This window comes from Myotis myotis, unplaced genomic scaffold, assembly GCF_014108235.1.
Source record: "Myotis myotis isolate mMyoMyo1 unplaced genomic scaffold, mMyoMyo1.p scaffold_m19_p_1, whole genome shotgun sequence".
Taxonomy (NCBI): Eukaryota; Metazoa; Chordata; class Mammalia; order Chiroptera; family Vespertilionidae; genus Myotis; species Myotis myotis.
The window spans coordinates 2,813,734-2,827,442 of NW_023416313.1; the positions used below are offsets into that span (position 1 = coordinate 2,813,734).

Sequence of the window (13,709 nt, forward strand, 5' to 3'; positions counted from 1 at the left end):
GACCTTCTTTTAGAGTGAAATCTTCCTCGTCCTCGTTGGCAACTGGAAAAGTGGCTTTTGATGCTCGCAGTAACCTCTAACCAGGGAAGCTTTATCTGCATGCTGTGCTGGGTGTGAGGGGAAGGGCACCTCATGCTGTGGTCCAGGCCCCTGCCTTCAGAAGCCAGAGCACGTCCACTGTAGTCCTTGCAATGGGGGAACAAGTGGTGAGATGGGGGACCACCCCCTTCAGAAGGGAAGGGCATGCTGGAAGTACTGCTGCCAGTGACCCCCAGCTGGTCCCCTCTGAAAAAATGTCTCAGCTTAAGAGCTGCTTTAGCCCAGGTCACGCCCCCTTTCACAGGTGCCCATCTCCAGGGCTAAGTGGGCTGGGGTCCAAGGCCATTCCCCTCACTGCTACTTGGGGCAACTTTGAAGGGCATCTCAGCTTCAGAGCTCCCTGTGGGTCCGCTGAGGCATTTGTTAGGCCCTCATCACAGCCCCGCTTCTCCCTCTGCCCAGTCCTCCCTTCCCCAGGGGTTAATCCCTACAAGCTTTCCTGTAGCTCTAACCATCAGAGTGCCTCCTCCGGGCCGGGGATGAATGTAAGACCATAGAAACTCACCACCTAGATGCCCTGTTTTAGAGGACTGGGGAGAGCCAAGGGGCATTCAGAGCCCTGGCCTTAAAGAATGAGTACACGAAAGAAAGGGACATCCAGGCACGGGGAACAGGAAGGAAACGCCAGGGGCTGGGAATTTTCTGAGCACATTCTAATGGTGGGAGATGTGGGGAGGACGGAATTATGAACCAGGAAACCACCACCACCCAAGCTGCATCTGGTACGTTTGTTAACACGAGGATTCATCTTGGTACATAAACTACAGGCTATTCTGATTCACCAGTTTTCCACCAAAGCCCTTTTTCCGTTTTAGGGCACCACATTGCATTTGGTAACTGATTTTTAAAATAGGTGCTACAGCCCTGGCCGATTCTGCTCAGTGGATAGAATGTCAGCCTGTGGACTGAAGGGTCCCGGGTTCGATTTTGGTCAAGGGCACATGCCTGGGTCGCAGGCTCGATCCCCGGTAGGGGCATGCAGGAGGCAGCCAATCCATGATTCATTGATGTTCCTCTCCCTCTCTGAAATCAATAAAAATATGTTTAAAAAATAATAAAATAGGTACTACAAATGGCACACAGTTCAAAAGATGCAAAAGTGGCTTTCACTCCCCAGTTTCCCAGTTTCTCTCTGAGAAGACAACCATTTTCCAGTGTCTTGTATATCCTTCCAAATATGGGTGAGCACAAAACTCACCCAAACTTTTTTTTTTACCTACATGGTAACACATATAACCTGTGAATGTCCTTAGAGTGTTGCTTTTGTCCACCTAAACCATAGGTCAGCGGTTCTCAACCTGTGGGTCACGACCCCTTTGGGAGTCGAACAACCCTTTCACAGGGGTCGCCTAAGACCTTCGGAAAACACATACATAATTACATATTGTTTCTGTGATTAATCACTATGCTTTAATTATGTTCAATTTGTAACAATGAAATTGGGGGTCACCACAACATGAGGAACTGTATGAAAGGGTCAGGCATTAGGAAGGTTGAGAACCACCGCTCTAGGTCTACCTTTTTAAAATGGCTGCCTGTGTTCTTTGTACCATAAGGTTAAGAACCAGAGGTGACTCTTGCACCAGTTTGGGAACCATTGTTCTACACCCTTTTCAGTAACTCCTTAGTTCCTCTTCCTTGTGAGTTTAGTCACAATTGAAAAGCAGCTGCCATTCAGGTTTCCCCGGCTCCTAAGTCCGTCCTGGCTGGCCAGTAATTGGAGGATTGATTGATTCTTGCATTTTCTAAGCAAAAAACCTGACGAACCATTCTGAGAGGCTAAATTGAGACTAGGGTTGCCGGAAGCTTTTCATGGCAGATCCATATGTTCCCCAAGTCCTCTGGCCCTTTCCTGGGAGCCCTGCGGAGTTCAGACCGCGGCTGGCCGTGCAGAAGGGCTGTTGGGGATTCTGGGACAGGTCCCTGAGGCGAGGACCTAACCGCTCCGGTAGCTCGGGTGTGACAAGTGTCCTTTTGTGTCAGAGTGCTGTTCCAGAGAGCACCCCAGAGCCACGGGAGCATGGAGGACTGTGCAATGAGCTCTGATGAGAAGGAGGCAGAGTATGCAGGATGTTTATGCTCCCCTGGTCCCCGGTCCCCAAAGTCGTACCACAGAGGCTTCTGCATCCGAATGTTTCAGCAGAGGTGACCCCTGGGAAGAAAAATTTGAATCTCGTGGACATTATGGGAGGACTGGCGACAGCCAAGGACACAGTTAAGACTTGGTGGAGGAGGGGGCGTTAGCAAAGGCCTGACTCCAGGACAGCCTGCAGAGTTCCTCGCCTTCCTAAGGAGAAACCTCAGGATCCAGGCTGCTGGGACACGGGAGGCCTGGCTCCGGCACCTGCTACCTGCTCTGTGGCCTTGAGCCCGCGCTGGCTTGTGTCAGGTTCTTTCCAGCATGACATGCTGTATGATTTCTCCAACTAAAGCTCATCTGGAGTAAACTGTTCTCGGGGCAATTAACGCTGTTCCAATTCTCCACCTCCCAGGCACAGGGGCGGGGTGCACTCGCTAGCCCCCAGCTGGTGGTGTGTGACTAATTCTGGTCAATGAATTATAAAAGAAAGTCACACCCAAGCCAGAACCTCCCGTGAGAGACCCTCTAGAGCTCTCTTCCCTCGGGCACAGGGACCAGCAGCGTGCAAGATGGGTGGTTGATCGTCAGCTCCCGTTCCTTTGATGAGCGTAGCTCCCTGCCCACCGATGATGAACCCACAGCACAAACGAGGAACAACCTTCGCGGTTTTCCCCAGGCGGTGGATCAGCAGGCGTGGAGTTCCACCCTCTTCCTGAGATGAACGGAAATCTGGCGAGGGCTTGCGTCATGCAGTTGCTGCCCAAAGTAAGACCCTCTCCCTGGCCAATTCTATTTCCCCCTCTTCTGATCCCCATGATGTTCTTTTTTTTCTTTTTTTTTCTTTCTTCCCCAGTGTGGGGCGTGCTGGAGGCAGCCAATCAATGATTCTCATCATTGATGTTTCTACCTCTCTCTCCCTCTCCCTTCCTCTCTGAAATCAATAAAAATATATTGTAAAATAAATAAAATCACAAAGGAGAAAGGCATACCAGAAATGGAGAACTTTGGGTTTTTATTTTTTATATGAAAATACTATGTGTAGTTAACAATATGCTAAAACATTTTTTAAAAAATATATGTTTTATTGATTTTTTTACAGAAAGGAAGGGAGAGGGATAGAGAGTTAGAAACATGATGAGAGAGAAGCATCAACCAGCTGCCTCCTGCACACCCGCTACTGGGGATTTGACCGCAACGAAGGTACATGCCCTTGACCGGAATCGAACCTGGGACCCCTCAATCCCCAGGCCGACGCTCTCTCCAGTGAGCCAAACTGGCTAGGGCCATTTTTTTTTTTCTGGAAAAACATATATCACCCAAATTGAATCAGGCAGAAGTAAAAAACAAACAAACAAGTAAGTGGATCTAACCCAGAGAAGAAATAAAAAAAGGCTCAGCCCTAGAGATTATATGGGCAAACTCTTGAAAAATTTGAAGGACATATAATTCCCTTTCTGAATGCATAAAGATATTAAAACTTATTTCATTTTATGAAGCAAATATTTATTATAAAATCTATCAAAATGGTACCAAGATAACACTCAAAAAACATCAACCCACATAAGAAAATCAATGCCAGAATTCCCCATAAAATGATCAGTAAGTTAAATTCAATTAACATGATTAGGTAGATTTTATCCTAGAAATGCCAGAATATTTTTAATACTAAAATAATTGAAATAATTTTGGTCATATAAGAAAAAAATGCCATCTCAATAAATGACAAAAATCGAATACCGCCCTCTGATTAAAACAACTAAGTTTACAAAATCACGTAGTAAATATTAAGTCAATATCCAACATCATATATTTTAGTGTGCCGCGCCAGCACAGCCAAGGGTGATCCTGAGTGGGGGAAATGAAAGGATTAAGAAAAGAGACAACCGCCGAACCGGTTTGGCTCAGTGGATAGAGCGTCGGCCTGCGGACTCAAGGGTCCCGGGTTCGATTCCGGTCAAGGGCATGTACGTTGGTTGCGGGCACATCCCCGATGGGGGGTGTGCAGGAGGCAGCTGATCGATCTCTCTCATCGATGTTTCTGACTTTCTATCCCTCTCCCTTCTTCTCTGTAAAAAATCAATAAAATATATTTAAAAAAAAAAAAAAAAAAAAAAAAGAAAAGAGACAAGGGAATGAAAGCTGGGTCTCGGTGGGACGCTGCTCCCTGATGAGGAGACAGCGCCCTCCCCATGATGGTCTGTAGTTCCTTTCTTCTGATTTATATCCTTCAGACTTTCTGTTCCATGACTCACAAAAGCCTCCATTCTGTTATTCCCAAACTCATTCATACTATTTTTTTAAATCTTCTGTTTGTTATGTTTTCTCCTTTGTATTGAATTTATCGGGGTGACACTGGTTAACAAAATTACACAGATTTCAGGTGCACAATTCTACAGCACATCATCCGTACACTGTATTGTGTGTTCACCACCCCACCAAGCCTCCTTCCCTCCCCATTCGCCTCCCCATACCCTCCCCCTCTCACCTTCCCCTACTCCCACTTCCCTCATCAATTACCACACTGTTGTCCATGATTTCTTCTCGTTTTTTGCTCAATCCCTCCACCCTCATTCCCCACCCACTCCCCCAACCCCACCCGTCAGCTGTCAGCCTGCTCTCTATCTACGAGTCTGTCTCTGTTTTGCTTGTTAGTTCAGTTTGTTCACTAGATTCCACATATGAGTGAGGTCATACAGGACTTGTCTTTCTCTGACGGGCTTATTTCACTCAGCACAGTGCTCTCCAGGCTCATCCATGCTGTCGCAAAGGGTAAGATTTCCTTCTGTTTTATAGCTGAGTCGTATTCCATTGTGTAAATGCACCACCACTTTTTTATCTGCTTCCAAATCTTGGCTTTTGTAAATAACGCTGCAATGAACATAGGGCTGCACATAGTCTTTCAATATACGCTGCTTTCGACAATGGCGGCACCAGTCTGCATTCCCATCAAGAGTGCAGGAGGGTTCCCTAGTCTCTGTATCCTCGCCAACACTTGGTTTATTGATGACAGCCATTGTGAAAGATGTGAGGTGACAGCTCATAGCTTTAATTTGCATCTCTCTGATGATTAGTAATGTTGAGCATCTTTTCATATGTCTATTGGCCTTCTGAATGTCCTCTTTTGAGAAGTATTTGTTCAGGTTCTTTGCCCAACTTTTAAAAAATATATTTTTTTATTTATTTTAGAGAAGAAGGAAGAGAGAGAAACATCAATGATGGGAGAGAATCGCTGATCAGCTGCCTTCTACATGCCCCCTTCTGGGGATTGAGCCCGCAACCCAGGCATGTGCTGTTGACTGGAATCAAACCCAGGACTCCCTAGTCCACAGGCCGACACTCAAGCCACTGAGCCAAACCGGAGCTCTTTGCCCATTTTTTAATTGGATTGTTTGTTCTTTTGGTGTTGAGTTTTATAAGTTCTTTATAAATTTTGGATAGTAACCCCTTATCAGATGTATTGGTGAATGTGTTATCTCATTCATTGGGTTATCTTTTTATGTTCTTGATGGTTTCCTTTGCTGTGCAAAAACTTTGTTTGATGTAGTCCCATTTGTTTATTTTTTCTTTTGTTTCTCTTGCCCAATGAGATATATCAGAAAAAATATCACTATAAAAATTTATTGCCTATGTTTTCTCCTAGGATTTTATGGTTTTGAGTCCGACATTTAAGTCTTGAACCCATTTTTTTGTTGTTGTTGTTTTGTTAATCCACACCCAAGGATATTTTTTCCATTGATTTTTAGAGAGAGTGGAAGAGGGGGGAAGAGAGAGTGAGAACGAGAAAGAACCATCAATGTGTGAGAGAAACATCGATTGGTTGCCTCCTGCAAATGCCCTGACCAGGACTGGGGATCAAACCTTCAACCCATGGCCATGCCCTTGACTCGGAATTGAGCCCACGACCTTTTGGTGCGTGGGCCAATGCTCTAACAACTGAGCAAACAGGGCAGGACACCTTTAATCAATTTTGAGTTGATTCTTATTTATGGTGTAAGAATAGGTGGCCTAGTTTCATTTTTTCGCATGTGTTTGTTCAATTTTCCCAACGCCATTTATTGAAGAGACTGTCTTTACTCCATTGTATGTTTTTGCCTCCTTTGTCAAATATTGACAGTACAGGCCTGGGTTTGCTCTCTATTCTGTTCCATTGATCTCTATGTTTTTATGCCAGTACCATGCTGTTTTGATTACTATTTACTCATATTATTATTTGCCCCTTCAAAGCATGTTTCTTTACACCTGTAACAGCTGAGGCAAGACTCCCTCAAGCCTGGGCTTTCCTGCAGTCTCGTTGGTGATGGGCCCTAGTAGCCCTCAACGACCGGGGGCTGCACTTCTGGTAGAGAGTAGAGAGAAGGGGAAGCAAGGAAACAGGATGTGAGGTTGGGGTTTTGAGGAGGTGTTATTGCCTCAAAGGACCTCATACACTAACTGGGTAGCGGGGGAATGAGAAGCAGGGGAGCAACAGGAGAAAGTAGCTGTAAAGTGAATTGAGGGGTCAGAGGTTTAAAAAGGTGCTGGTGATAGAGTTGAAGTGCCGCCTGGAAGGGTGGGATGTGGTCAGCAGAGAGGAGTGCTGGGCAGGTATTGAGCAGGTTTGCGGTGAAAGCAAGTCCCAAGCCACCCTTGGGACTGAGTGGCCAAGGGGCGTGGAGGAGCCCACTGGATACGAGGAAGCCGGGGGCCGAGGAGCCCAGGTGTGGGACGGTGGCTGTGTGAGCATCCGGGAGATGGCGGGACCTGGGGTGGAAAGGGAGACCGGGGCAGGTGCCAAAGTGGAGAATAAATGAGGGGACAAGGTGGAGGGTGATTAGGTTTTGGTTCTGAGCTTAGAAGTGGTTCCCTAGGGCAGGGGTTGGCAACCTTTTCCTGTAAAGAGTCAGATAGTAAATTTTTTGTTTTGTTTTTTTAGGTCTTGGGAGTTAAATAGTCTCTGTCACATATTCCTGTTTCTCTTTTTTCTTTCTTTCTTTCCCTTTCTTTCTTTCTTCCTTCCTTCCTTACTTACTTCCTTCCTTCCGTCAATTCCTTCATTCCCTTCCTTCCTTACTTCATTCTTCCTTCCTCCCTCCCTCCCTTCTTTCTTCCTTCCTTTCTTTCTCTTTCTTTCTTTCTTCTTTCTTTCTTTCTTTCTTTCTGTCTTTCTTTCTTCTTCTGTATTCCGTCTTCCTTCCTTCCTTCCTTCCTTCCTTCCTTCCTTTCTTTCTTTCTTTCTTTCTTTCTTTCTTTCTTTCTTTCTTTTCTTCTTCTTTCTCAGCCCTTAAAAATGTGAAAACCATTCTTAGTTCAGGCACTATAGCTTGCCAACCCATTATTTTATTTTTATTATTTTAAAAAATATATTTTTAAAAATTAATTTCAGAGAGGGAGAGGGAGGGAGAAATATCAATGATGAGAAAGAATCATCGATTGGCTGTCTCCTTCGTACTCCCTAGTGGGGATGGAGCCCACAACCCGGGCATGTGCCCTGACCAGGAATCGAACTGTGACCTCCTGGTTCATAGGTTGGTGCTCAACCACTAAGTCACACTCGATGAGCATTCTTCTTCACAATACTGCCGGGGCTCTCCAATATGTTTTTCCTTTTCCATCTCACTCCTTGACCATTTTGAAGAGAGCATTGAAAAATATGCCAGTTTTTAGCTCCAGAGCCTGTTTTCTGCTGGTAGGAAATTGGGAGTCTAGCCCTGACGGGTTTGGCTCAGTGGCAAGAGCGTCAGCCTGCAAACTGAAAGGTCCCAGGTTCGATCCCGGTCAAGGGCATGTACCTTGGTTTCAGGCACATTCCCAGTAGGAGGTGTGCAGGACAGCTGATCAATGTTTCTCTCATCAATGTTTCTGGCTCTCTGTCCCTCCCCCTTCCTCTCTGTAAAAACCAATAAAGCATTTTTTTAAATTGGGCGTCCAGACGTCTTTTACATTTTGAATAGTCTTAGTCTCTTTTCATGCCAGCTGGCAGCATTTCTGCTAATACTGGAGCCGGGTGCATGAAATTGTGCACTGGTAGGGTCCCTCGGGGTGGCCTGCGGAGATTGGGCCCCAGCTTGCAGCCCTGCCTGGCACCCTGCCTTGGCCTGGCACCACCCCTCACCCGCTCCACCATCCCTGTGTGGCGATTGATCAGGGCCAGGCCCCCCACTTGGCTCCCTCACTGCCTGGGAGCTGGGTGGCTGCCCCACCTCCTGCTGCAGCTGCTGATCACCAGGGGAGATTGGGGCCCCGCTCGCACCCACCCTGACCTGGTGCCGCCCACTCATCTGCTCCACCATCCCACTGTGGTCCCACTCTCGTCAGGGCCCATTGGGGCGGCAGCACCTCCACTGGCGCCCGCTGCCAGTGCTGTGTTGCTGATGCCCGCCATGTCCTGCGCTGCCCCCTGGTGGTCAGCACACATCATAGCAAGCTAAACTCCTGGTCAAACGACCTCCCGAGGGGACAATTTGCATATTAGGCTTTTATTATATAGGACGAGGCCCGGTGCACAAAAATTTGTGCACTCGCGGGGGGGGGGGGGGATCCCTCAGCCCAGCCTGTGCCCTCTCGCAGTCTGGGACACCTCAGGGGATGACCACCTGCTGGCTTAGGCCCGCTCCCTGGGGGATTGGGCCTAAGCTGGCAATCAGACATCCCTCTGGCAGCCTGGGAGCCCTCGGGGGATGTCCACTTGCCAGCGGGGAGCAGGCCTAAGCTGCAGTCAGACATCCTTAGCGCTGCTGAGGAGGTGGGAGAGGCTCCCACCACCACCGCTGTGCTGGCAGACGGCAGCGTGGCTTGTGGATGAGCAGAGCTCCCCCTGTGGGAGCGCACTGACCACCAGGGGGCAGCTCCTGCATTGAGCGCCTGCCCCCCTGGTGGTCAGTGTGTGTCATAGTGACCAGTCATTCCCAGTCATTCTGCTGTTAGGGTCAATTTGCATATTACCCTTTTATTATATGGGATAGAGGCCTGGTGCACGGGTGGGGGCCGGCTGGTTTGCCCTGAAGGGTGTCCCAGATCAGGGTGGGGGTCCCCACTGGGATGCCTGGCCAGCCTGCGTGAGGGGCTGATGGCTGTCTGCAGCTGGTCACACCCCCTTCAGGGTGGGGGTCCCCACTGGCGTGTCTGGCCAGGCTGGGTGAGGGGCTGAGGGCCGTTTTCAGGCTGGCCAAGCCTCCCCGGCAACAGAAGCTCCCAGCCTCTCCTTTTTTTTTAAAAAAAAAATATATTTTATTGATTTTTTACAGAAAGGAAGGGAGAGGGATAGAGAGTTAGAAACATCCATGAGAGAGAAGCATTGATCAGCTGCCTCCTGCACACCCCCTACTGGGGATGTGCCCGCAACCGAGGTACATGCCCTTGACTGGAATTGAACCTGGGACCCTTCAGTCTGCAGGCTGATGCCATATCCACTTAGCCAAACCGGTCAGAGCCCAGCCTGTCCTTTTTTTCTTTTTATTCTGGGATTTATTTACCTTCTATAATTGAAACTTTGTAGCCTGGAGTGGATCTCAGAGCTGGCCAGGACAGGCCTTCTGCTCGCTCTAGCTCCATGGCCATGGCCGGCTGAAAGCAGGTATCTTGGGTTTATTTACCTTCTATAATTGAAACTTTGTTGCTTTGAGTGGAGCTCAGAGCCAGCCGCGGCAGCTGGGAAGCTTGGCTTCCTTCATCATTGGGGCAACCAAGCCTCCTGCTTGCTCCAGCTCCATGGCTGCCGGCCGCCATCTTGGTTGGGTTAATTTGCATATAGTTGCCCTGATTGGCTGGTGGGCGCGACTTAAGGTGTAGCAAAGGTACGGTCAATTTGCATGTTTGTCTTTTATTAGTGTGGATGGCTGCCTCAAAATTTTTGTGGGTTTCCTATGTGCTTTATTCCATTCCACTCATGTACCAAAAGCAAGACAAGTCTTTCTGAGGTATGTTTAACTCTTTATGCTTAATTACCAGTACTTTTGCCATATCTGGCTGCTGTGAGATCACACCCTTAGCATTCCTAGGAGCCTGTGCCAGGCCAAATTTTAAGGTGGCCCTCTATGATCTATTACTCCTGTGACTCTGTTACCTTATATTGCAAAAGAGAGATCATTCAGGTAACCTAATCCTGAAAGCAGACTTCCCTTTGGCTAAGAACAAAGGGACCTCAGAGAGATGAAAAGGATGAGAATGATCTGACATGCTGCCGCTTGCTTTGAATATGGAGGGCACTATGTGCAAGGACCAGAGTGGCCGGCAGAAGCTGAGAGTGACCCGGGCCAACCCACAAAGAGGGTCTCCCAAATATTACCTGCTAGACCAACAAAGAGCGAACCACCTGGAACTTACTTTATTCACCCCACAACGACCATAGGCAGTAGTAACAGCAGAGGGAAACAGCTATTGGGAAATAACGTTAAAGCAACATTTACTGAGCCCTTGCTGTGTGCCACCTCCGACGAGGGCTGTAAGGAAACAGAGGGCTAATACTTGGCCCGAGCGTCTGTTGTCTCGTGGAGGTGCATGGACAGCACGTTGAAGAATGGGCTTTCAGTATTCTCCTCCAAGGGCACACCCGGTGCCAGGTGGGGGTGAGGAAACTGCTGAGCCAGGCCAACACCAAGTCCCGAAAAGCGAGATGCAGACCTGACCACAACCCCAGGCAGAGTAAAACCTACCCTGTGGACAGCAGTCGGCGAGGTCCGGGAGGGCGGTCAGGAGAACAGGGCCACTAGCATCAGCACTGGGATGCCGCAGTTCTCAACCAGCCTCGGGGGGGGGGGGTGAAGCCACTGCCCTAGGCGGCCTTGGCGCAGCTGACATCCAGACACTGGGTGAGCCACCTACCTGCTCGGGGCGTTAAGTTTCAAAAGGCACCAACTTAATTGGCTTATTTTTGAATCAGCACGTTAAGTACCTAGGCCATTGCACCGAAAGCGCCCTCCTAAGCTGTTCCATTGCCCTAACGCAGAGAAGCCGAGGTTAAAATTCAAGATCTTGGGGAGCCGGATCGTGATGGGAGGGCGGGAGCGTGCACGTGCCAGTGGAGGTCCCTGAGTTCCCACCGGCGGCGTGGCCGTAAAGGAGCTCCGGCGTGTCGTAAAAGCGCCGCACGCCAGCAGCGCCCTGGCAGACGGCGGGGAAGCCATCTTGGACGCCGTCTCCGCTGCGAAAGTTGGGAGAACCTGTTGCTCGTCACAGTGGCGGTTGGGCAGCGCTCAGCCCCGCGCCCGGCGCTCGCTGTGTGCCGGCCGGCCTCTCGGGGGCGGTGACGGGGCCGCGGGGGGCGGGCGGCGCGATGCGGCCCGTGGACGCGGACGAGGCGCAGGAGCCCGAGCTGGACGGGGAGAGGGTCCGGAGCCCCGCGCTCGCCGCCGGCCGCCGTGACGTCAGCGCCCTCGAGCGCGAGCACGTGCGCGCGCACCTGCGGGCCCGCCGGCGGCTGCAGGAGATCGAGCGCCTGCTGGACGCGATCCACAGCGAGGTGGAGGCCTCGGAGGCGCGCGCGCTGGACCCGGCGCGCAGCCCCGGCGCCGAGGCGGAGGAGCGGGTGGTGAAGCTGTGCGAGAAGGTGGAGAAGAAGGCGGCGGAGGCCGCGCTGATGGGGAAGCGCATCGTGGAGATCCACCAGCAGATCGACAGCCACGGGTGTTGCTGAAGGGCGCGGGCGCAGGTGCGTGTCGGGCCGCGGGCAGCCGGCTTGCGGGGGGTGATGGGTGGCGCCCCGCACCGACATGCTTCGGCGCTGGGGAGCCGGGGCGGGGGGCGCGGCTGTGGGTACGCGGAGGCTGAGACTGACGAGATTTTACTTTTTTTTTTAAAATAATTTTTTTAACATATATTTTTTACTGATAGGAAGGGAGAGGGATAGAGAGTTAGAAACATCCATGAGAGAGAAACATCGATCAGTTGCCTCCTGCACACCCTCTACTGGGGATGTGCCCGCAACCGAGGTACATGCCCTTGACGGGAATCGAACCTGGACCCTTCGGTCTGCAGGCCAAGTTCTAGCCACTGACAGCGGTTCTCAACCTGTGGGTCGCGACCCCTTTGGCGGTCGAACGACCCTTTCACAGGGGTCGTCTAAGACCATCCTGCATATCAGATATTTACATGACGATTCATCACAGTAGCAACATGACAGTGATGAAGTAGCAACGAAAATAATTTTATGGTTGGGTCACAACATGAGGAGCTGTATTTAAAGGGCCAGAAGGTTGAGAACCGCTGCGTGACTGAGCCAGACCGGTTAGGGCGAGAGTTTCCTTTTTCGACGTTGCTAATTAGAAGGAAACAGGTGGGTCTGTAGTTGTGAAGCATCCACACACTCGCAGGAAGTACTTGCAGAATGTGGAGCAGCCCAGTGGCTAGGGTGCAAGCCGAGGTCACAAGGCAAGAAAAAAAGGAGACGCCCTGGAGGGGGCACTCGTGGTGGCTCTGATGCAGTTGGAGTGCTTCCGGTGACCTGGGGGGGGGGGGGGGCGGGGGGCATTCTGCAGGGGCCGGGTGTTTAGGTTGTGACAGTAGATGTCCTCGCTTGTCCTCTAGGTTATCCGCTGATGGGCTCCGCCGCTAAGGAGGACTGACTGCTTGGAGAGGCGGAAACCACGAGTCTTTCTTTTTCCTCTCTCCTGGTTTTCCGTCTGCGTTCTCATCATGGTAAAGACAGCTCCAGACCATTCCGGGAGATGTTTTCAGTGTTACCTTGTCATACGTGCAGTAGGCTTACTTGGTGCATTCGGCTTGGAAAAGACAGCGTAGGTATCATTTTAACTTTTTATTAAATGCTCTTCCATGAAAAATAGGGCCCAGCTTGTAAGCTGCTGTGTGGTCGTATTCGTTACCGTGACTGTTGTATTTTTAAAGTTTGCAAGTATACGCTTGTGCTCTGCTATTTTTTATGCTTCCTGGAATTTGGGGACATGGAGGTCAGCGTTCTGCAAGAGAGAAGACACCTTGGCTGCAGCTGCTGAAGCCAGAACCCAAATCCTGATGGAGGGTGTTGGTGCCTCCTCCCTGGACGAGATTGAGCCGGCCCAGAGGACGGCGGGGCATCGAGAGTGGTGGGGTGTGAATTTGGGGACTACGCAGTCTGTTGGATCAAAGCAGGAGGCCTGTGTCCTGTTTTTTCTTCTTCTTTTTTTCCAGAAATGTAATTTTTTCTGTGGCACGTTAATTGGTGTACATCATGTAACCTGTCTGGTGAGTAACCTAGGGTAGGGGATATGAGTTCTCGTCACTACATATATTTGATGGCTTTTTTATATAATATAGTCGTGCATTTCACGGGCTTCTCGGCCACAAATGCACATGACCTCTGGGGGAGCTGGGGAGGAAGGTGAGGAGCCCGTGGCCACAGTGGGCCTCAGGCTGAGAGCAGGAGGCATCTCCCAGGCTCAGACGATGTCTGCCCTAGGCCGTCGGCGCAGACTTCACAGGGACTGAGGTCAGAACTCAAGCTTGTTATGATGAAGTTCATTTGCCTGGAAAACCAATTTTTAGAATCTTTGTACAAATGACCAAAGCTATTGAGTTGGCCAGAAAAGGTGAGATAAATAAATTTATTTCAAAATGAAAA

At 50.0% G+C, this 13,709-nt stretch overlaps 1 protein-coding gene across 1 annotated transcript; it reads left to right on the forward strand.

Annotated features, from left to right (window-relative positions):
• Nucleotides 1–11,261: 11,261 nt before the first annotated feature.
• On the forward strand, nucleotides 11,262–13,709 carry LOC118666303 (putative MORF4 family-associated protein 1-like protein UPP). Its single transcript, XM_036328462.1, has 2 exons — nucleotides 11,262–11,804; nucleotides 12,680–13,709. The coding sequence occupies exon 1, from the start codon at nucleotides 11,430–11,432 to the stop codon at nucleotides 11,787–11,789; it is 360 nt and encodes a 119-aa protein (XP_036184355.1). The 5' UTR covers nucleotides 11,262–11,429; the 3' UTR covers nucleotides 11,790–11,804; nucleotides 12,680–13,709.

What these genes read in the sequence shown, in the direction of transcription:
- LOC118666303 (XM_036328462.1), top strand. Translation starts at nt 11,430, where the DNA reads ATGCGGCCCGTGGACGCGGACGAGGCGCAGGAGCCCGAGCTGGACGGG.